The following is a 23,895-nucleotide window of genomic DNA, read 5'->3' as shown; positions in this document are numbered from 1 at the left end:
CTCTCATCTCAGAAAACCTCACAGGACCAGTGTGAAAGCTCACACCAGGTTTTTATGGGCCCTTGCCCCCTCTAACCAACTCAGGGGACCCCAGGGATGTAGGTGTGCTCCCTGCCCAGATAGCAGCAGTGAGGACAACTCTGTGCTCAGCATAGGATGGTCACCCACTGAGGTCACTGGGGAGATTGAGACATGGGAAATTGAGGCATGGCCCTGCAGAAGTCTTTTATTACTAATGGCTTGAGAGTTACATCACAGGACTGATTTTCATTGGGCTTGAGGTGTCCTATAATGTGAGGACCCAACAGGTGCCTGCTTAGGAGAGCTGGAGAAGAAAGAACTTTGACAGAGGAGAGAAGGAAGGCGCATGCAGAATGCAGCATTGGGAAGAAGCAGTCAGGTTGTAGGGACTATTAGCAGCCAGGGTCAATGTGAGGTTCTTGGATCCTGGATCTTAGAGACAGGGTTCAAATCAAACAAAAGCCACCACGAGAAGGGAAAGATCAAGGCTATGAGCAAACATCACCAGCCTTGCAGTTGGCAGTGATGCAAGGACACTGGGCACGTTTTAAACAGGCGAGGAAAACCGGTGCCCAGCACCTCCCATCTGGTAACACTGGACACCTCTAGGGCAGTTTGGTCAAGTGCCTGGGGCATGTGGGGGAGCTCCGGTTTTCTCTGTCTGCAGATAGCTCCATTGCTCCCAAGCTGTGCCCCATTGACCTCACACCAGAATGCCACAGTCCCCTAGAAACCTGTTCAGTAGCCATTGCCCCACTCCAGTTGGCTGTGTGGTGCCTGAGTCACAGCGGGTAGGGGGTTTAGGAAGGAACTGGTTTCCTCAGTTGGTTTGTCAGGTGCTGGAAGTAAGGCTAGGAATGGTCCCATCATCCAGTCTAGCAGTTAAGAAGAGTCAAGAGACAGTGGCACGTTTATCCAGAGCTCCTGACCCTCCCACCCCCCACCCCATAGAGGGACCACTTCAGCAGGACCTAACAGGCACAGGGAACCTGCCCTCCGCCCAGGCTGGCTCAGCTGGAGACTGGGGCCCTGGCTCATGCCCACAGGGGCTGAGACTGCATCACAAGGACCACTCCCAGGCCTGACTGCCAGCCCCTCTACAGGAAGCCTCACCCCTCTGCATATATCACCAAGGAGATTGTCCAGATTCCAGACTGGAATTTGGCCTCTGGTCGGTTTTCATCACATACCTCCACTGGTGGCTGTCCCCTCTAGGCTTTTACCTTCCTGAGAGGTTTGCTAAGGCAGAGTTTCTGCTCCCTTGGCGCCTAAACCTCCTTGAGTAACCCCTGCCCTGATTCACCAGTTGTCATGAGTGCAAGTGGGTTTCCTGGCTTCAGGTTGTCACCCCTTTGTACTAAATCCCACCCAGGACACCTTTCAGAGGCCTCCGCTTCAACATGGAGATTTTGCTCTCATCGTGATTCCAGCAGTCTTGTGTATCTTCCCTCCGCTAAGTTCCCCTTTATATTCCTCCTCTCCACCCACATTCTGAACTGGTTTTGCACAAACAGCACACTATCAACACCTAACCAAAACTTTGTGCCAACATGGACTGCAATCAGTTTTCTGGGGGTGGTTTTTTTTTTTTTTTTTTTTTTTTTTTTAGAGAGATGGTACACAGAGGAAGATGTTTGATGGCAGGTACCCAACAGTTGGTGGGTGGGGTAATAAGAAAGCCTTTGGTACCAAAGAAAACATCCAAGCACGGAAGCCTCTGGTCTGTCCTGTGGGGATTTCCTTCCAAGATGGTGGCGTTATCTAATCACCATTGAAAGTGACACAGTTAACTCTTGTGCTTCTGGAGGGCAGAGTGATGTGTTTGGTGTGGTTGAAGGACACCACCTGATCTTGCTGAGCTTGGGGAGCTTCTCCTTGCTCCTGGATTCCTTCTTATATACCCATTCCTTGTCCCCTAAAGGATTAGGCTTTGAGATTATGCTCCCAGGATTTCAGTGCTGGAATGGGAGGAAGCCAGTCTAGAAGGGAGAGATCTGCCGCCCCCCAAACCCAGCTATCCTCAGTGAACACCAAAGGCAATGAGGGAAATGCCGGCCGAGTAAACTTCTCTTTGTGTACATGTTCTCTCTTTTCAAGTTTGCTTCAGTGTGAATGTCCCTCTTTAAGGTAAGGCCTCCAGAGTGGGGAGTCTCTCCAGGTAGGTGAGCCCGCAGGCCTGGTTACACAGAGGCCCCTTTCAACCTCATGATCCGTCTCCATCCAGCCATCCACGCTGCATGGCAGGACCCCCGAGGGAGGCCCCTCCTGCATGCTCCTGCATGACTGGGCTGTGCTAAGAGAAAACCTGGGAAGTGGGCTTAAGACCCTCATACCCTCACCTAGTTAGCAGCCCAATGAGGAGCCCTGCTGAGTGGGCAGCCCCTTCCCCTAAAGCCAGCCCACCTGCCCAGGAACCATGACACCAGAGGCCAGAGGACCATTAGACACCATCTTCATTCTGCATCATAGAGGAGCAGGAACAGGACTCAGCCAAGTTCTGCAGCCCTTCACCGAGGACATGCCCCTGGACTATGTCTGTGCCGCCACAGTGATTGCCCTTAGCCTCCTAGAGGCTTTAAGCTCCCTCCCAGGGCTGGAGGGCATGGGAAAGTTCTAGAAACCTGGTTTTGGCAGTTGCCTCAGATGGTGGCATTGTACAGAGGACAGGGGACTGGCTTTGACCTCAGGGAGACTGCATTAAAATAAGATTGCTCTCACAGGACAGCCATGTGACCCTGAGAATTCACCTCAGCCCTGGACCTCTGGCCTCCTTATCTGTGAAATGGGATGTGAAGATTTTCCTCATAGAATTATAAACAGGATGAGTAACAAATCTAAGACGCTTTGGGCACTATAGCTTCTGGGGACATTTTTTAGTTTCCCTGTGTCCATTCCCCAACCCGACTCCAGCTTGTTGAAGCGCTCTCCCTCTCATCCCAAGACTCCAAGAACCAAGAGTTAAGGGTTGCAGGAGACGGTGATGTACGGAGGCTGGGCTCTGCACTCAGATGCAACCAGGTTACAGTGCAGTGTGTCCTCTGGGATCTTGGAATGAGGAGCACAGTGTCTGACATACAGCAAGCCCTTGGATGGTGAGAAGACAACAGGAGGCTAACGCTGAGGGAGGCTGACCTAGATGACACTCCTGCTCCAAGGGGTCGAGAGGCCAGGCATTCAGATGGGAGGGTGGCACGTCCCGTCAGAGCAGCAGCCATTACAGGCCTGAAAGACATCTGGAGACTGGGAAGGACCCCATCAGGCGTCTGTGGAGAGCCCACTGGGGCTTCATTGTTACATAGCCCCCACTCTGAGCTGGGAGAGCACCTAGCAAGAGGATGACTCACCCCAGATGCGGGGATTCCCCAGCCCTTATGCCCCTTGGGATAGAGCCCCAAGTTTCCCCACAGTATTAGTCACCCCTGTTATTCTGTGAACTTGTACACCGCCTTTACTCTCCTGCCTTCATCTCAGTAATGTTCTTGCTGGAAACAGCTGTGTGGCTCTGGGACTCCAACCCTGCCAGGGCGGTTGTCACTGAAGACATGCCATCCCAGTGCATCAGGTTCCCAAACTTCCCTGAGCTTAACAACCTCCATGTAGCGTCTTGGACTCCACACCAAGAGATTTCACCATCTGAGAATTCAGAATGCAGGTGTATTTCTGTGACCTGGGATCAGGGGCTGACCAGTCATCCAGGGAAGAGTCAGAATCCTGGCCGGGTGGCTTGGGCTTGGCTGGGCATTTCTTCCTGCTCTTGGGTTTTCCATTATGACTTAGTGGCTGATAGGTTGGGATATGCCTTCATGGGTTCATCAAAGAAGGAGTGTGCATTGAACTTAACCTCCTCTCTGCCCACTGGAACTTGAAGTCACACACACACACACACACACACACACACACGGCCTACCTGAAAGTGTGGGAGGATTTGCTAGGCCATGCCTGATGAAAGGAGAGAGAAGCAGCATAAATTGGGCTGGCTTCCTGGATCTGGGCAGAGAAAGTTGGGGAGGTCTAGAAAGAGAGAAGCACCCGGGGAAAGCAGGCTTTGGACCACTTCTACACAACAGGGGTCTATTGAGTTTGTACTTGAGGTTTTCTCTGAAGCCCTATGGGGAAGATTGGCAAAAGCAGGAAAAGAATTCATCACCCTAAGGGTTGAGAAGTTTTGGGGGGCGGGGTGGAGAAGCTCTCATGGGAAAGGCTTAGGGAATAAACAAGCAAGAAGGGAAAATTCTGGTCTTTACTAACAGGGTTGCTTGCTCGGGAATGGAGTTTTGAGTTTTGTGTCTCAAGACTGGGGAAGAGAGGGCAAGAGATGGCGTGAAGAGGAAGGCCTTGCCAGACAGGTTGGCAGCCAGGACCTCTGGGGTCCCAGGAATAGGTCACCTACCACCGTTAGTCTCACAGATCTCCTTCAGGTGAGGCCTCATTGCTGGAGGAGCACTGCCCTCCTGCCTGTCTTTGCAAAGAAGGGTAAAGGGTGCTCTGGCAGCCAGGGGTGCAGGGACAGTGCTCAGAGGCTGGCTGGTGTGCACTGGAGTAAGAGCAGAAAGAAACCTTCCCCCCGGAGGTCTCGGTCCTCCAGCCTTCCAGCCCACGTTTGCTCTTGAAGAGTACAGGTGCCCAAGGACATTGTGCACATGGACAGGGTTCCCCTTCCTCCAGGGCGGGGGACCTTGCATCTCCAGGGTCCCATCTGTCATGACAGAAGGAAGTTCTGTGGAAACCAGTATTGCCTTTAGGGGACTGGGACCCTGTTTACTTCCTAATGTTTATGCTGGGGAGGGGGTTGGTAATCAAAGTGGATTTGGCCTAAACTTCACATTCAAGTGTTACTCTAGAATTCTGGGATTTGACAAGTAGACTTCAAGTTTGTGACGGCTCATTAGGGTTCAACATCAACCTCAGTCTCTTCAAAGTGAGAAGGAGCCAGGTGCAGTGGCATACACTTGTCATCCCAGCTACTCAGGAGGCTGAGGCAGGAGGATCACAAGTTCAAGGAATCCCTGGGCAACTTAGTGAAGCCCTGTCTCAGAATATAATGAAACTGGTTATGGATATGGGACAATGGTAAAATGCCCATAGGTTATATTCCTAATACCAACACCCCAAAATTTTTAAAAATTAAAAAGTGAGATCTGGCTGTACTCTGACCCACCCTTCCTCCCTGTTTTTCGGGCTCCTCCTTTCTGGATCTTGCCTGGTTAGTATTTTTAAGTTTCTATGACAGAAAACTTCCGTCATATGCTAAAGTAGAGAGAACATCTAATGAATGTGCCCATCACCCAAGGTCAACATTAGCACTGTGTGGTTAACTAATCAAGGGAGGGAGTTCCACCTGCTTCGTCTGCAGGTGCATCCTCAGCACTTGGAGTACTTCCGGGCACTCAGCGGGTATTAAATTTATATTTGTGGATAAATGGGTGATTTCTGTAGAACTACAATGTTTGTCCTGAGATGATTTCTCTCCCAGATCCCTCTGTAAATTCTCTTCTCACCTTCGATGACCCAAAATGAATTCCAGTCTATGTCTGGGAATTTGGGGTGATTAAATCATGCATTAGGAAACCTGAAATCATTGTTGAATGGTGAGAGAAGGTGAGTGACCTCATCTTGACTTGAGAGGAACACATTCGAATGTTTAGAGTTCCTATTTCAAAGCCAGAGCAGGAAGCACAGTCATAAATTCTAGGCCCAGAAAGCTGATTGCTATCTAGAACATTTTCATAAATATAAGGTGAGGAAGAGATTGGTGAGTGGAGGTGCATGGCCTTTGCCAGGAACAGACTAGAAAGTCTCTCGGGGATTAAAAATACTCCTAGAATAACTAAACCCCCACAGCTGTTAACAGTGGCACTACTTTGAAGAGTAGATAAATGAAAGAGCTCCCTGGTTAGGAGCAGAGAGAGGCCCACTTTGCCACTGTCGGCCGGCCCCTTCCTTCTGCTGGAGATACAGCCTCCTGAAGCTTCACCAGCCTGGGATCCTGCCGCTGCACGTCCGGCTGTGTGGGGCCAACTCGCTGCAGAGCTGGGCCCAGCACACTCAGGCCCAGGGCAAGCCACGGCAGGCAGGGTGCTGGCTGCTCCCAAGGCTCTTTATTCCTGGGTGTCCACACAGCATTTTCTGCATCATGTTCAGTCCCTGGACCCCCTACTTGAAGTTCCCCCCAACAGTGGGTTGTCAAAGCAGTTTACTGACTCAGGTAAAAAAAAAAAATTAATGAAAGATATGATAAGGTAAAATAAAATAGAAAAAAAAGGTAACTAAAGTAGAAAAGAAGAGATGATATTAAAGTAGAATACAGAATACATCACAACTAGTAAAAATATAGTCTGCTGGATCTGTTCTTCGAGTGGTGGCACAAGGTGCCACTTACTTTAAGGTGAGATGCACAAGGTCATCCGTAAATTATATTTCTTACCATTGGTCATAATGTGACATGTCTAAGGCCTGTGCTCCAATGTACCCCTGATGGAAAGGCTTAGTGGGGGTGATGGCTTCATGCACTGGGAGGGATGTGGGCAGGATGCAATTGTTTGTTTTTAACACAGTAACACTACAGGCAGAAACCACAGAACTGGTGGCTTATGCTAGGCATGGTGCTTCGGGCCTGTGTGCAGGTGGCTGTCTTGATGCCTCCCCACAGTGCATGATGGGAGGCAGGGTGGCACACACTGGGGACAGCCTCTAGGTGAGAACCAGCTGAAGTCAAGCCCTGACTTCACCTCTTGCTGGCCGACCTGCACCCTACACCGTGAGCAGGCCGTTTACTACCTCCCACCTGGTTCTCATCTGCAAAAAAAGGACATGGCAGCACTCACCTCCCCTTGAGTCAGGAGAAGTTTATGTGAATCAGGCCATAAGGCACTTTGGGAAGTGCCAACACCTGGCCAGGTCCTCAGCTTCAAGCTTCACTGTTTGTCCCACATAAAGTGACTGAGGCTGTCCTAGGCATGGTGCTGGGTGGAAACTGAGGCAGACACCTACATCTTCTCCAGTCTGGAAGAGAAGCCAGTTCCTGGCTGGGCCATCATTTGGCCTCAGTTTCATTAAGTACCAGGAAAGAGAAGTATGGGACAGGGAGGAAGGTCCAGCCCTCTTTGGGGATGTTTCCCCAGGAAAGGGCATCTCCTTTCCCACAAGTTAGCACCAAACTCCTGTTTTCTGTAGCAGGTCTCAGAGCTCATGTGCAGCACTGGAGAGGGAATGAACCCTACCCTGTTCTCACTTCTGTCCTTGGAAGTGCAGTGGGCTCAACTGCAGAGGGAAAGCATGGTGCTCTCTGCTGGGGCCCAGAGACTGAAGGGCCCATCCAACTAGAAGGGAGCATGCAAGGTTGGAGTGGGCTGGGCTGGGCATGGTACTGCTGGTGACAAACTGCCACATACCTGCCTCATCCCCAGGTGCAACTTGCCTCAACAGGGAGCCAAGACTCAGAGGGCACATAGAGATCCCTCTAGGCCATTTGTGAATTCCAGACTGAGTAGCCCCAGTGTGCCTTATACGCTCAGTGTGGACTCATCCATCATTGTGTGACCCCAAATGACTTTTAGCTGGAATTTACGCCTTTATCTTTTATTACCAAATTTTAGAGTCAAGTGATCCAAGTCAAAGTGTGCCTATGTGTGGACCTGGGCAAGCCTGGGATAGTGGTGGGCCAAGAAGGTTAGAGGCAGCAGGGATACATCTTTCCCTTTGGAACGACCAAAAGGCCTCATTCCCTAGGAAGAATGGGGAAAAGATGAGCCTGGAGCTAATGCCTTCAGACAGTTGGCTTCTCTGGCTCTTGAAAGATTCCTCTGGGAAGAGCCTGAGATACACATCTGCATCTGGGGACTTTCTCTAGACATTTTCATTCGAGACATTTGAGCCTTCCCCCAGGATACCATCTAATTGCCAAGGCCAGAGGGGATACCGTGCTGGGGACCTCTGTTATCTAAGGACCCTTAAGCAAAAGAGGACTTTTCAAGTCCTGGAAAAGCTTCTCAGGGCTTCCTCTTCTATGTGGATTCCTTGGAGAGTTGTATCAAAGCAAGTCAGGCTTTTTATAGGGGGAAATGTTTAAATCAGTGGTTCTTAACTTAGCTGTGGGGTCACCACCTCATTCCAGAATCTGATAAACTCTCACCAGGAACACGCAAGTGTGTTCACATATACAATACGGCTCTACAGTATTGTACGATGCACATGGAAGCCCCCAAAGACCCTCTTCTAGGGCAGGGGGTGGCACACTGCAGCCAAATTCAGCCACTATTTGTGTTTGTGCAGCCTACCATTAATTTTAATGACCAAAGAAGAAGGTTTTATGACACATGAAATATGAATTTCTAATGTCAGCATCCATAAAGGGATCCAGCCAGGGCTCTTCACGTACATATTGTCCATGTTGCTTTTGGGATACAAGGGCAGAGGTAAGTGGTTGTGACAGAGACCAGATGGCTCACAGAGCCCAAAATATTTACTATCTGGCCTTTCACAGAAAAATTTACCAAACCTTGCTTGGGTCAGTGTGCGGGTGAGGGGTGGCAGAGCCCAGCTTAAGAAGACTTGCTTTAATTTGTTCACTTTTGCTTATAATGTTTGAGCCATAGAACGTAATGGTAGAGGCTGCTTTGGAAATCACCTTGGAAAGCTCCTCACTTGATCTATGACAGGTGAGGTGCCTGTGCCGACTTCTGTGAACACAGAGGTCACCAGGGAGCTGTGTGTTGTGTCCCCAGCTCCCCCGCACCCCCCACCCCCCGCCTCCACAACCTCTTTTTTTAGGCAGCACAGTCACCCAGCCAACTCTTCAGGGAGTTGTTCTGCAGTTTTGCAGTTTTGTTTAAAAAGCTTCAAACAAGTATTTGATGTTTAGTAGCAACCTGCCTTCCCGCAGAGAAGAGGTCCCTGAGGGTGGTGTCTATGGAGCCCAGCTAATTCATGGACAAATTGCACAGCTGGCCAAAGTCCTCTGATCCTCGTAATCTCTGCAGGGCATAAGGGAGAGAGTAGGTGTTGGCTAATAATTGGAAATCAGGTTGGTTCTTTCTTTTTCCAAGGTAATTCTAAATGGAATGTGTGAATATACATATACACATACTTATTTATTTATAGTTTAACAAACAATACCAGGGGAGGAAGAGAGGGGAAATGGTCAAATTCCAGCCAGCAGTTGACCTGACTGAATTGAGTCATAGTTGTTCAGAATGCCTGGTGGTCTGCAGGAATTTGGTCCATTTAGAAAACTAGACTAGGGAGTGTAGTTTGGCCCCCAGAGGAGTGAAGCCACTTTCCCTCCGGAGTGTTTTAGAGAGGAACCAGCCAGGCTGTAGGAAGCACATGTGAAGCCCCTGTCTGAGGCTTCTGTGGCCCCCTCTGCATATCAGTCACCACAACCTTCTTCTTTGGACCAGGGAATGGCCAGGAGCTGAGTGGCTTCTCATTTTTAACTTCCTTGAAGCCAATCATTTATGCTTAAGAAACAAATGGATCTTCATTTTCTTCCTCCCTAAAAGGTAGAAGTAACTTTACAAAAACAAAAGTCACATTCTAGAGGCTTGTGTGGCCTATGCAGATAGAACGATTTTTGAAGAACTGAGTTGGCAATATTTGAAAATCAGGAGACTTAACAAGAAAAGTCACAAAAGATCCAAGAGCCAGTGGCATCTGTGTCCCTGACAGGCAGTGTCACCTGGTGAGGCATGCATCTCACGACTTATTGTTTTCACAGCTCCTCCCAACTGCCCAGCACTGTGTGACCCTGTGTCACACGCAGACACGCACACACCCAACTCGTTAGAGACGGAAGACAGTGTTGTAGCCAGCAGCACTCAAAAGTAATTCTGTCTTCCATTCTTCCTTTTTGTTTTACTTACCTTTCTTATCTTCTTATTCCAGAGAGTTTAAAGATGGCCCACCATAGACTAATGGCTAGTAATGAGATCCATTTTTGTTTGTTTATAGAGCAACAAAGAACAACATGGCATGAACAAATATTCTAGAAATAAATAAAAGCATCTTAAGTGATACTCTACTACCTTTTAACCAACACGATGTTTCTTAGCTCTGCCCTGAACCGTGAGGTACCTGTCAGGACTCCAAGTCTTGGCAACAGAAGTGATTTAAGCTGTCCTGTAGCTAAATGCTCATGCCTTCTTTTTCTGATTTGGTATATTGAAATTGATGGGCACTGATCATTTGTTCAGTAAACTTATTGTGCTATCCTGTATCCTGTTACCAGTAAACCTGGTACAGCACCTCAAAAATGTTTCATTATTAGTCAATTTTGAGCATTTGGGTTCATATAATATAGTTAGAAGACTTTAAGGAGATACACAAGGTACCCTAGAATTTGATGGTGATATTGATTATCAATTTATTGCATTTATTTGCAGTGACTTTTTTTTTTTGTGTGTGTATGTGCTTCTGGGGATTGAATCCAGGGTGTTGGGCATGCTAGGCATGAACCACATCCCCACCCCTGCAGTGATTTTTGTGTGCTTCTCATTGCTCAAAAAATCATGGTGATAATAGAGATTTACCTCTGTTGCTTTATTCATGGTTTCCATGACTCTTCTATAATACCTCTCAATTTCATCTATTAGAAAGTATCTTTCTTTCCTTGGAAAACTGGGAATGGAACCACCATTTTACCCAGCTATTCCCCTTCTTGGACTATTTCCTAAAGACCTTAAAAGAGCGTGCTATAGGGACACAGCTACAACAATGTTCATAGCAGCACAATTCACAATAGCTAGACTGTGGAACCAACCTAGATGCCCTACAATAGATGAATGGATAAAAAAAAAAAATGTGGCATNATGGGAGGAAACCTAGATGATTTTTTTTTTTTTTTTTTTTTTTTTTAAAGAGAGAGTGGGAGAGAGAGAGAGAGAGAGAGAGAGAGAGAGAGAATTTTTTTAATATTTATTTTTTAGTTCTCGGCGGACACAACATCTTTGTTTGCATGTGGGGCTGAGGATCGAACCGGGCCGCACGTATGCCAGGCGAGCGTGCTACCGCTTGAGCCACATTCCCAGCCCCCTAGATGATTTTAAATGTGGTAATGGCCATAGATGCAACACCAAAGGCCTGATCTGTAAAAGATATTATTGATAAGATGGAATCATAAAAATTTGGAAATGTTTTCTCTGTGAGACTGTCAAGATAAATTTTGTAAGGTTTGTGCTTTAGAAATATTGCTTCAGATGATTTGGTGTTTTGGTTTTGATTTTGTTTTTTGCTGAGGAGAAGCTTTTTAGTTTGTATAGTCCCTCAAATTTATTTTTGCTTTAGTTGTCTGTGCTTTTGGTGAGATATCAAAAAAAAATTCTTTGCCAATGACAATATCCAAGAACATTCTGCCTAGGAGTTGTATGGTTTCAGATTTATGTTTAACCCATAAATTCCCAAGTTTTCAATTCTATGAAAATCACAATGAAATTGACACAGGTGCATTAAAATAGGTTGGAAAATGTAATCTAGTGCTTATTATGCAATTTATTATCATTAATAATATTAATGATGTTATTAACAACATTGATGGTTACTATCACTAATAATTTACCTAATTCTTTTCTAGAATTAGAATAGAACTCTGAAAAATAAATATTGTTTTTCAAAGTTACCATAAGTGGTATAATTGTTGCCCAATTCAAAATTTTTAGGGGTTCCATAAATGGGACAATGGGATACAACGAGTTAAGTCATTGCATCCTGAATTGATTTCTTTGTGTATGTTACTAGATAAGGCTCTAGTTTCACTTTTTTACATGTGGATATCTAGTTTTCCTGGCACCATTTAGCAAAGAGCTTATCCTTCACCTCTTCAAAAAGGTGAAAATTAGTTGACCATACATGCTTGTGGTTTGTTTCTTGGATGTGTTCTATTCCATTTGCTCCCATGTCTCTTTTTATGCCAGTATCATACAATTGTGTTCAGTGTTGCTTCATAATATAATCTTAACTAAAGAATTTTAAAATATTAACAAACGTTTATACCAGTTTGACAACGTCTATACTCATATGCTGTGATATAGACTATTACTATAGAAATTGTAAAAGTCAAAGAAAGAGAATTGGAGTTTCTTGAATTTTGTCATTCTATGTGATGTTTGGGGTGTTTATTTGTGCTTGAAATTAAGAAAATAATGAACCAGAATGAACAGCAAGGTGTGATACGATTGTCGACAAGTAAAAAGTTTAGTTTATACGTGAAACATGTTATAGATTTTGAAAAATTTTAAAATTGAAATTTATTTTCCATTCTTGATTATTAATTATTTAAAACTGAAAAATAAATAAAGATAATGAAAAATGAAAAAAAGGAGTGTATAAAAGTATTGTATGATTCTTTGATGCCATTGTAAATGGGATTGTTTTCTTGATTTCTTTTGGATTGGTACAAATATTTGCAAGCCATTTGTGAGATAAGCAGTCAATGTCACAAATGTATGAGGAACTCATACAACATAGAGGCAAAAAAAAAAAAAAAACCTTAAAAATAATCATGGAACCTGTATACACATTTCTCCTAAATAGATAAATAAATAAATAAAAGTGACTAATAAGTATATTAAATGTGATCTTTTTTTTCTGATCATGATAGCAATTCAAATTAAGACCAAAATGATGGGGTAGGGAGAAAAGACGGGAAGGGAGGGGATGGGAGGGGAGGGAAGGGGAGGGAAGGGGGGATAGTAGAGGTTAGGAAAGGCAGCAGAATACAATATGCACTAGTATGGCAGTAGGTAAAAAAGTGGATGTGCAACCGATGTGAACCTGCATTATGTATATAGGGTAAAAATGGGAGTTCATAATCCGCTTGAATCAAATGTATGAAATATGATATGTCAAGAACTTTCTAATGTTTTGAACAACTAATAAAAAAAAAGAAAAAAATAAAATAAAATGGTGTGACAAAAATAGTTACCAATCCGAAAGAAAATAAATCTTAACCAATTGTTTACAATATTCATAATAGAATAAATATTGAAAATTTAAGAAAAAAAAAGAAAGTATCTTTCTGTTAAATAAGGTATCAAAAGTACCAATCCCAAGAAATAGAGGAAATATATTAGGAACAACTTATATTAATATGTTCTAAACTAAGTGGAATGAAAATAATTTATGATTGATATTTTAATAAATAAAACTTACAAATGACAAAAAAAAATTTTAAAAAGATGTCCCACTGGGATACCAGAGTGTACAAAGTAGATACTATGAATGTTATCTGAGTGAAAGGAAAGAAAGATAAAACCAAGGCAAGAAAGAAACGTGCTTTTGGATGGTCACACATTGGCTGTCTGCTTTGAGTAAAGGCTAAGACTGGTTGGTTATAGATTTAAAGGACACCGGAGATGAAAGCACACGTGTTGTCCAGGTGAGACGAAGATTATCTTATGAACTAAGACCAAGTGGAAACTTCTTCTGGGGATCAGCCAAAGACAATGCTATTTGTTCTCAACCTGTGGTTGTGATCTATACTGAGCAACAAGGAATGCTACTAATGTATATTTATGCTATATACTGCTCTTACCACTTGAATATAGTATTTCATTTAATCCTTTTAACAAATGTATGGGGAGGACTACTAATATCCCCAGAAAAACTACATACTTTGCCCACGGCCAGAGAGATTAGTAACTGAAGAATCAGGATAGAATCTAGGTGGTGGGGCTGCCAGTATGTAGGTTAGACCACTAGCTGTACTACCTCCCGGAGGGGGGCACTTAAAGAAATTGTGATTTTCCCAGTGAGCTCTCAACGTCCCAATTTTATAAAGACCAACATAAAATAAGGAAAGAAGGGATGAAACTAAGAAGGAGTTCCAGTGTATAGTGTGAACTTGAAAGGAGGCTAAATCCAGAACACGTTAGGCTCCTAACCAGGCTTTTCGACATCAAAAAGGCTTTTTGAAGCTGATAAGAAAAAGAAGAGAGAAATCCACTCCTCCTCTACATAGACCAGGATACACATCAGAATTACAGAGCTTTCAAAAAATGCAGAGGCCTGGGCCCCACCCCCTGGAGATTCCAGTTCAGGGTATCTGGGTGTCTGTAAGCTCTGATTGTTTTTGATGCCCAGCCAGAATCAAGAACCACTGTATTAAACCATGGCCCAGAGCAAGGCTGTTGCTTTTTGCCTCTAATATCCGCCCCCAAGAGAAATGTCTTCAGTACAAAGATCAGGGAGGGAAAAAAAAAAGCACTAAAAGAAAACTGAAGCCCAAGAGAGATGAATTAATTAATTACATGGACTAAAACTCACTGGGGAACCCTAATAGCCCAAACCCAGACCAGATCCCAAAGCAGCAGTTAATTACATAGACTCTCTAGGGATGGACCAACATCATCATTATTTAAAGGTCCCCCAGGTGAATGTAGGGTGCTACTCTAGGCTCAGGTTATTGGAGGATCTGCTATGCCTGCTAAGTATTTGGTAATTTGAATATGATGGAATAGAGCAGTGAAACCAAGTGTTAGGAGACAAGAAAATGGTCTTCCAGCATTAAAAAAAAATAGGGAAAATATGGATTTGGGATACTTTGACATGGATGTTAGTAAAGCAAGTATCTAGAGGTTTTTATGAGAATCAGTTTGTGGATATGTAGGAAAAATGGCAGTCACTTGAAGTAATTAACATGACAACTTGCAGAGAACTGCTATAGAAATTTGTATCTTTATTGCATCCAAAAAATGGAAAGAGTCCCTGATATCGTCTTCATGAACAAAATGAAAACCATTACCATGGCCGGTTGATTCTCAGTAGACTCCACAGGACCATGGTAACGACTTCAGGGAGGTTGTTTGCAGAGGCCAGGTCAATCCTGTCGTCAACACCATTTTTATAAGTGTCTTTATAAAGATATTGGAGGCATGCCAATCAAATTTGAAGATGACAAAAAGCTGAAGGACATAGCAGGTAAGATGGAAAATGACATTCCCATAGTAGTTTGGAGTTTACCTGAGCTTTACCTGTATGCTCTGGTAACGCTCATACAGTTGGATGATTTTGTCTTGCTTCCTTCCTAGTAAATCAACTGTGATTCAGAATAAGTTACAGAATGACAATTTATGGTGATTTTTTAACAAGCTAGAAATATATCCCAAAGAAATCAAGGCTTAGTGTACAAGATTACATCTGGATTCAAAAAGTCAATTCCAGAAAAATAAGATAGGGTTCTATTAGTTTCCTAGGTCTCCAGTAACCAAGAACTACAAACCTTGGTGGCTTAAAATAACAGAAATTTATTGTATCACAGTTCTGGAGGCAGAAAGTCTGAGATCAAGGTATTGGCAAGACCATGCCCCCTCTGAAACTTGCAGGGGAAGGATCCCCCTTGCCTCTCCTGGCTTCTGGTAGCCCCGGACATTCCTTGTCTTGTGGCCACTGAACTCCAGTCTTCACCAGATGCTCTCCCTGTGTCTCCTCACGTGATCTTCCTTCTGTGTGTGTCTGTCTCAGAGTCCAGGTTCCCTTCTTATAGGGACACCAGTCATTGGGTCAGAGCCCACCTTATGACTTTATCTTAATTCAATGACATCTGCAACCCTATTTCCAAATTAGGTTGCATTCTAAGGTTCTTGGGGTTAGGACCTCCCTGTCTGTTTTGCGGAAACACAGTGCAACTGTAACAGGGTTAAATGGATTAATTACAACTAAGATGGCATAAATGTTTTATCACAGCTGCTTACAAACTGATAAAAAAAACATGGATACCATTAAGCATCTATTGAAGGGTTTCTGCCAAGTAGAAGGTAATGCCACTGCAGCTGGCATTGTGCAAACCACGGAGTCAGGAACTGAGTATCAGCTCTGGTCACTACCTGGTAAGAACAAGATGGATGAAAAAGCAAGAGGGCATCACCGAGGCATCGTGGCAAGTTGGGTGCTACAAAAAGCCCCTTGGGCAAGCCTGTGCCAGGTGAACTGTCTGTATATTTTGCCCTGTTTTCTATAAAAAAAAATCCAAAAGTATAAATAATTTTAGGCAAAAGAAAGTATAAAGAGGGAGAAGGTCCAGGCATGGAGGCACACTTCTGTAATGCCAGCAGCTCAGGAGGCTGAGGCAGGAGGATTGTGAGTTCAAAGCCAGCCTCAACAAAAATGAGGCACAAAGCAACTCAGTGAGACTCTGTCTCTAAATAAAATACAAAATAAGGCTGGGGATGTGGTTCAATGGTTGAGTGCCCCTGAGTTCAGTCCCCATTTCTCCTCCCCCAAACCCCCACCAAAAAAAAACAAAAATAGGAGGAAGGGGAAAAAGGATTGTTTAAATACATTTTTAACTTGAAAGTGAACTTGAAATTCTGCTTCAAGCCCCCTTTTTGCCAGGCAAGGGACTATGTGGTAGCTCCATCCTTGTTCCATTTAACTTCACACTTCAGCATGCATGTATATACATATTCACGTAGACTCTGTTGATTAGAATGTGGGTTATGATGAACATCTGTACGTACATGAAGATCCAGCTAATTGATGTTGCATAAGCATCCTAATGACTTCAATTCTTGCTTTCTCTTTTAGAATAATATATTTTTAAAGTGAAGCTTAGATAAGAATATCAACATTTCAAAGTTAAGAGGGATTTGATGGATGAAGGAAAATAATTTCAAGCCAATGATCTTTAAATGTCTGCTGTATACCCTGCTTTGCAGTAAAGGGCATAAGGCACACATGAGATATTAGATGAAGTCCAGTGCAGGGTCCAGGTGGAGCTGGGGGAGCTTCTAGGAGGGTGAAGTGGGATGATGCCAAATGTCAGGAAGTCTTAAGAAGGACCCAGAGGGAGGGTGGTATGTACGGAAAAGGTAGAGGCAGCATGCGTCGTGACTTCTGGCTCACCCCTGGGGCAGCGGACCCTGGCTACCTAGGCGTTAGCTGTCACTCACACCAAGCAGAGGAGATGCAGAGACCAGGGACCAGCAAGGTGGTCAGGTGAAAGGCAGTGCCATAATCTTCCTCCCTGTAAGATCAGGGAGTTTTCTGAACCCTTTAAACAAAGCCATCTGTTGATCTCCTGGTAATCAGATAGAAACAGAAGCAGAAGTCACTGGCTCCTCCAAGAGCTTGTGTTTACGGCTCCAGTGTGTGAGAGCTGTGAGAATTTCACCAGTCGGACAGGAAGTAAACCTTCAGCCACCGGCTCATCTCGGTGCCGAGGTCCGAATGCCACAATCCTGGAAGAGCCTCCAGGCCTGGCTTGTGAGGCAGCCACAGAGCTTTGCCTCTTAGATGTGCTCTCTCTCGGGAGGATCTGAGGGAATTTGAAAATGCTTCCATATGTTCTACCCATCCCCCACTGCTGACACCAAAATGTGCCCTTCCTTGGTGTCACGTCGGATCTCTCCTGTCCAAGACCTGATTTCTGAAGGGATGCCAAAAGGAATAGGAAAGTCGTTTTCCCCCAGCACCAACCACAAGGGTCAGAGACACACCCACTAAGTCCCTAGACACATTCATCTTGATGGAATTTTCCCAAACCCTGGTTGAAATGGTTTCTATCTTTACTAGAAATTAGGGAACCCAACGCACTGGGAAAAGAGAGCCCATGAATTAGGCTAAGCCTCCTGTTCTGTAGGCCCCGTGGGGCTTAGTGCTGGTCTGGGCTGTCTCTCTCCAGACCCTTCATCAATTAGATCTCAGCCTCCTCCTCGCTCCTACTGCATTTCACCAAATGATAAACCACTCGGACAGGACAACAGCCAATGGCCTTGAACACAGGTCACTTTGCGGTCTCCAGATAGAACAGCAGCTAGAGAGGTGCATCCATCCATTTCTTCCAGCAGTTCTCTGGGTTGTCAGGACATGCCAAGCCCTGGGCTAGGCTGGGGGTGGAATGGTGAGCTGGAGCCAGTCCGTGGCTGCATGGAGCTCACAAATGAGTTGAAAAGAGGGCTTCGGTGCGTGAAGTGCTGTGATATGAGTTCAGAGGAGGTGGTAGTGCCCCCTAGGAGGCTTGGATCAAACTACTCTCAGAGGGACAAGAGGACTTTTTGAAGGCAGGGCAGCCACACCACTGGGGGAAACATGAGTGGACACAGGGCAGGAGGCATGGGGTGCAGCAGAGGGTGCCCTGGGCAGAGGGTTGGCTATGTAAAGGCCTGAGGCAGGAAGAGACCCATGACAGGGAGCACCTGTGGTTCAGCAGTGCCAGGGAGATGGATCCAGAGAAGTGGGCAAGGATGAGACCTGGGAGGCCTCAGGAGTGGGTGAGTATAGGAAACTGGGTCTTTGTCCCAAGAGCAGTGTGGTGCGATAGAAGAAGCCCGATTAGCAGAGGAAGCACTGGGACATCCAGACAGGCCCAGCGCAACACTAGCTCAGGATCTGGAGGTATACAGAGAAATACAAGCTGGGCTCCTAACTTCAAGAGCTCATTGATGCGCACATCATGTGGACTGGCTGGGTAGCATGACCAAGCGGTGTGTCTTTTATGCTCACAGCACACAGGCACTGAGATACAGAGCAGGGAAGGGCTTCACAGTGATGGGGTACCCATTCTGTCAGGGTCTGATCTCCTAACATCTGGCTTCTTATTTAGTCTTTGAGGCAACTACAGGGCATCTGTCACCACCCCCTTTTTACAGATGAAAAGACCAAGGCTCACAGAGCATGACTTCAGTGTCATATACCAGGACAGGGATCTTTCTCCTCCTCCGTGTAGCCTTCCCTAAGTGTGGCCGAGAGGTTATGGGAAAATCCTCATGGAGGAGGAAGGGCTGCCAAGTCAGAATGTTGTTCCATGTGTCCAGTGTCATCTCTTTGGCTGTGAGGTACCGGATAAGAGGCTGGCATTTAGGCAGTAGGGGAGGCGTGGGGGATGGTCAGGGATCAGGATACACAGTGTCTCTGAGAGCTTGCCCTTTGGAACCTTGGCATCGAGTTTTTATCTGCTTTGTGAGAAGAGCAGCAGCATTTGAAAGGATGAATTCAGTGAGTAAAATTGAGTAAAGGATATCATCTCAGTTCTTTCCAAATTTGAGGATGCTCTGCTGCCAGTAATAGGTGACAGGGTCTGCTTGGGGAAATTCCCAAGTCTCCAATATGAATAGTCAGGAATTGCACACAGTGGGAATGTTGGCTATTTGAATTGGAAATGGGTAACTGACATGCATCTAAAATATCTCCAAGAAAAATAGAACGGGGCCAAGTTGTGCAAGCGCGTGGGTGAGCCAGGTCTGTGGAAGTCCTGTCGAGAGTCGTACTTTCTTGAATGCCACAGATGATTCCGGGGCTCCTGAGAAAGCTGGAGCTGAGCCTAGCAGCTGTCCATACTAGCCCATCATTGAGCTAGAGGTCCGCTGGGAATGACATCCCGAGCTGTATTTACTGAGCCTGGCTCACTGGTGGTAGACAATGAATTGTGAAATTTGGACATCTTCTAAAATCTAGCTCCATCACTGTGCCCTGTTGACCTCAGAAAAGAAAACCAGCTTCTAAGATTAATTAATGGATATTAATGACTGATCAATGAGCATAATTAAGTAAACAGGGAGAGCCGCGCTAGAGAGTTTCTGGCATGGGCTTTCTGAGGTTCTCTAAACACACCCTACCCTCTCATTAGTGGTTGGTTGAGAAGGTACTCCAGGGAAGGGGCACTTCTGCCCCTGAGAATAATACCAAAGACCTGGCATTCATGGCCCATCCTGAGTGATGTTACACTCGGACTTTTCCTCCTGCCTGTCTGACTGTACTTCACCTACCACTGCGCCTCCTATCCCATTCCACTCCAGCCCAGTGCGGATGCCCCTGGGTTGCCTTTTGGGGTGATGCCTGGTGCCTCCCATGTTATTCTTACCACCTCCCCTCCCCACTATTCCCTCTGGACTAACTGCAGCCAACACAGTGGCCTGTCCTACTCTTACCCTCCCAGATCTTTTAGCTAATCCCTGCCTCTGATAGAGATCTTCAGAAGAGGCCTTCCACACCCTCTCCCCAGGCGCCACCCTCCCACAGCCAGCATGCGTCACCATGGGGATGGGCTTTGTTGTTTCTCTCTGAAGTCCCCCTCCACACAAGGCCTCCCCTTTCCTCTGGCTCCAGTACTCCCTGGGGAAGAACAGATAGTCCTCCTGCCTTGGGCCAGCCCTCCTGGCAGAGGTGACTAAGCCACTCCTGAGCTTTCCCATCTCGAGGGGCAGCTGGGATGTCCTGCAGCTGCAAATCCTGTTTCTGGAAATCTCTTGAGTTTTCTGTGTTTCTCCTCTGTCCTTTCAAGATCTCTGAGACTTGAACTATGTAGCTCTGAGCCGAGTGAGAAGACACCAAGCAAGACTGATAGTGCTGAAAGATAGGAAGGATGAGTTCATCCCTGCTCCAAGCAGGCCAAGACTCTGATCTTAATCTGGGGCCATTTGAAGATAATCCCCTTGCCCAGCTCATTCGGCCCATGTTATCCAATCTCTCCCCCATCCACAGCTCACCCACCATGTTTGCCTAGAGCAAGCTTTTCTGCCTTTATTTCCACTTGGAAGCTCTTCTTATATGTATCCTGGATGAGCTTGACCCTTACTATGTCTTCACATTTCTCCAGGGTCCAGATTTCCTGGCCTTCTACCCTATGGGAGGCATCATGCTAAGACCTGGATTTGCTCTTTCATAGTCAGGGACTGGCTAAGCCACCACAAGTTTTCGAGATATTTTCCTCAGATATAAGATCAGCATCACAATACCTGCCTGTTCCATGAACCAAATGAATGAATGAATGTGAAGATGCTCTATAAACCCTGAGATAGCCCTTCCCAGAATGTTCTGCTGAGCTCAGCTCTCAGGAGAGGTGTTAAACTTCTGAGGGGGAAAAAGAGTTTTATGTCAGGTTTGAGGAAGGTCAGTGTAAACAGAGTGGACCAGATTTCTTTACTGTAGACTTAGAGGTTTTAATTTGCCCGGGTGCATGGCCAATCTCTAAGAGTGGGGTCTAAAATATAGCTTTGTCTCCAAACCACTTTTTCTTCGTGGATTTCTTATTAACAGCTTTTAGGTCACCTGTCTCCACAGAGCGTAGCATATGTGAACATTATTTTTCCTACAAATAATCATGTTAATCTTTCCATAAAATGTATTCCATCATTCAGGTTGCTAATCCTAGGTAGTAACCATTAATCAGCACCCAGAAAAGTACCTTCAGTCATTTCAGTGTTATGCTAGGTACTGAGTGAGGAGGGATCTGGTATTGAGGCCTCTGCAGACTCTAGCCTTAGCTCCCACCATCCTTGTGCTGGACTCTGCCCCAGGCAGCTTGGCAAACCTTCTGTCCTATGTATACATCTTTTGTGTTCTTTCCCCCTGTCTTTGTCCCATCTTTCTCTCTGCCAAGGTACCTCCCTCCCATCTCTACCAACCCAATTGTAGCCCAAATCTTCGCATCTTAGCCCAAGCCCTGATTTCTTCACGGATGTTTTTTTAACCAAAGTAATGTGTATTATTTCTATTTGCTGATTTTTTTCCAAACAAACAAAAAGCAGAATTCATTTGTGGGTTGATTGATTGGTATACAATCCCCAAACCATAGGACACACAGTCGTCCTTTGGGAACTGACACCTCCACTGGGTATGGGTCCTTCTGAGCTGGGAAATGAGCAGGAGATTTGCTCACTTCATTCAATAGATACTTATTGCAGGGGAACTGCTGGGAAACCAAGGTTGGATAAGACCAGGTGCCTCCTTCAAGGAGTTTACAGTCTAGATAAAAGCATCAACATGGCAGGTCAGGGTATTGAGTGTAGTAGTGGCCAAAACACAGGAACATTAAATATGAAGTCACGGTGAGAACAGATGCGGATCGATGTGGGCTTCCCAGAAGACAATCCTTCCCCCAGCCCATCCTATTGATAGACAGGATACCATATGGAGCAGACATGGCAGGGTTATGGGGTCTGCCTCTATGGAAAAGAGAACTCTAAAGACTTTGTGGGAGGTGGATTCAAGTTTGTTACCATGGTCCACAGCAAGGAAGGCCTTGATGGAGCCCAAGACTTATGGCAGAGGGACAAGTGGGTATGAGATGGAAGCTTTGCATCTCACTCTACCCAGACACACACACACACACACACACACACACAGCCTGTGGGAATCCCACTTCCCTGCTTTTCCATCACACCCACACACCCCTTCTTCCTTCTCACCTTGATTCATTCTTCCTGTCCTCCTCTGTCACCTCCCGGTCCTGGGGCCATCCATCGTTACCTCATTGGAACAGTCCTGTGTCTGCTCCCAGTAGCTAGAGGCCTGCTTTGGTGAGAAGCTGGCCGCCTCAATGCCCACTCCCCATGGGGGGCCCTTGGGAGGAAGGTCAACCTCCACTCAAGTGTTTTCTCTTTTCTTCTCACAGAAAACCAAAAGAGATGTCAATAACTTTGACCAAGATTTTACTCGGGAAGAGCCGGTGCTCACACTTGTGGATGAAGCAATAGTGAAGCAGATCAACCAGGAGGAATTCAAAGGCTTTTCCTACTTCGGTGAAGACCTTATGCCTTGAGAAGCCTCCGCATACACGTGAAGTTTGCTGATGCTGTAAGGAGCGCTGAGAAGACCCTGTGTGCAGAGGCTCAGAAGATCTCGAACTGTTTCTCCTCCCTGGAGCCCCAGTCCCATGTCCACTCTCTATTTATTGCATCCCCATACCCCAGGCCACCTCCTACCCCATCCCCCCACCTCGTCCTGGTGACCAGAAGACATTCTTGGTTCTTGCCTCACCAGGAACGCAGACTCCAGTTGGGTCGGCAATTAGCTGTATAAGCTGCCATGTTCAGATTGTCAGCAAGCCTGGTTCCACTCCTTAGGGGCTCCTGGCGGTGAAGCAACTTCAGTTCTTTTACCACAAAGGAAAAAAAAAAATCAAACAAGAAGACTCTGGCTCTGCCATTGGATGTAGAATCCTGACACCTCTTGCTTCTCGTCCCTCCTGTGCCCTGGCTTGACATCCCTGCCCTTCTGCCCAGGAAAAGAGACTGGTGCTTCTTCCACATGAGGGCAGATGCCCTCAAGGCATCTCATATGGAGGGAGCCCAGGGGATGCCCAGGCTGGCAAGCTGTATTGGTTTGCTCCAAAATGGACCATTTTTTGCTTGCTTTGGTCTTTTGAGCATGCCAAAGTCATGTAAGTTTGTATCTCATGGAAGAAAACTTTGTAGAAAACATAATTTTGATTTTTGAACTCCATTAACATTTGAAATTATATTATCCAATTTACTTTCTAATTGGCCAAAAGATAGAATTTCCAGTGTGAATTCAGGTAGACATTAAAGGGCTATTGTACAATGAGAATTCAGTCGTCCAAAGTTTGTGCTGTTGATGCTTTAGTGACACATGGGAGCTCTGTGAGTGGAGAGAAAAGGAAGCAAAGTGACATTCCTCATCACTGCAATTCTACCTGAACACAAAGGCCACCACAGTGATGACCAAGACCCTGGGGTTCTCGTGAAACTCAGCTCCCACATTCTCTCTCCAGGTTCATCCTAAGTTCTCAGCATTAATGCTATTTATTTTCTGCAGCCGTGTGTTATTTTGGCACACTTTTACAAAATGGTAGTACTACTGTGTTGTGGTTTTTAAACATTAAACATGTAAAGTTAAACATGAAATATCTGCTTTTGGAACAAGTGGAACAAGGCTCAATGTGGATTAGGCAGAGGGTGGCAGGAGATGGAAGAGCAGCTTTTTTGAAAACTGACAATGTGGCAAGATATGTACCGGGAATTTTACTTCTGAGTGACATGTGATGGCAACTCATGTAGACACTTCAGTGGACTTGATGTTACCTCCTGTAGATATGCTAACAGTGTTACATTCTTTGATTTCCGAGGGTTCTCTGTGGCTTTGTGTGTATGTTTCCCCAAGGTCACTTGATTACCTATTTTACTGAACTGATTTAGCAGGGAATGG

At 45.6% G+C, this 23,895-nt stretch overlaps 1 protein-coding gene across 2 annotated transcripts in view; it reads left to right on the top strand.

The window, feature by feature from the left end:
• Prkce (protein kinase C epsilon) overlaps positions 1–22,893 on the top strand; it is a 492,097-nt gene extending 469,204 nt beyond the window's left edge. Inside the window, exons 15-16 of one of the 2 annotated variants that reach the window (XM_048804447.1) lie at positions 2,119–2,148; positions 22,343–22,455. In XM_048804447.1, coding sequence (XP_048660404.1) covers positions 2,119–2,133 — 15 coding nt within the window. In that variant the 3' untranslated portion in view covers positions 2,134–2,148; positions 22,343–22,455. Of the gene's footprint in view, positions 1–2,118; positions 2,149–22,342 lie in introns of both variants that reach the window. The other variant, XM_015479707.2, reaches the window with a different exon arrangement.
• The last annotated feature ends 1,002 nt before the right edge of the window (positions 22,894–23,895 follow it).

Source organism: Marmota marmota, unplaced genomic scaffold, assembly GCF_001458135.2.
Source record: "Marmota marmota marmota unplaced genomic scaffold, marMar, whole genome shotgun sequence".
NCBI lineage: Eukaryota > Metazoa > Chordata > Mammalia > Rodentia > Sciuridae > Marmota > Marmota marmota.
This window is presented reverse-complemented; position numbering and strand designations above follow the sequence as displayed.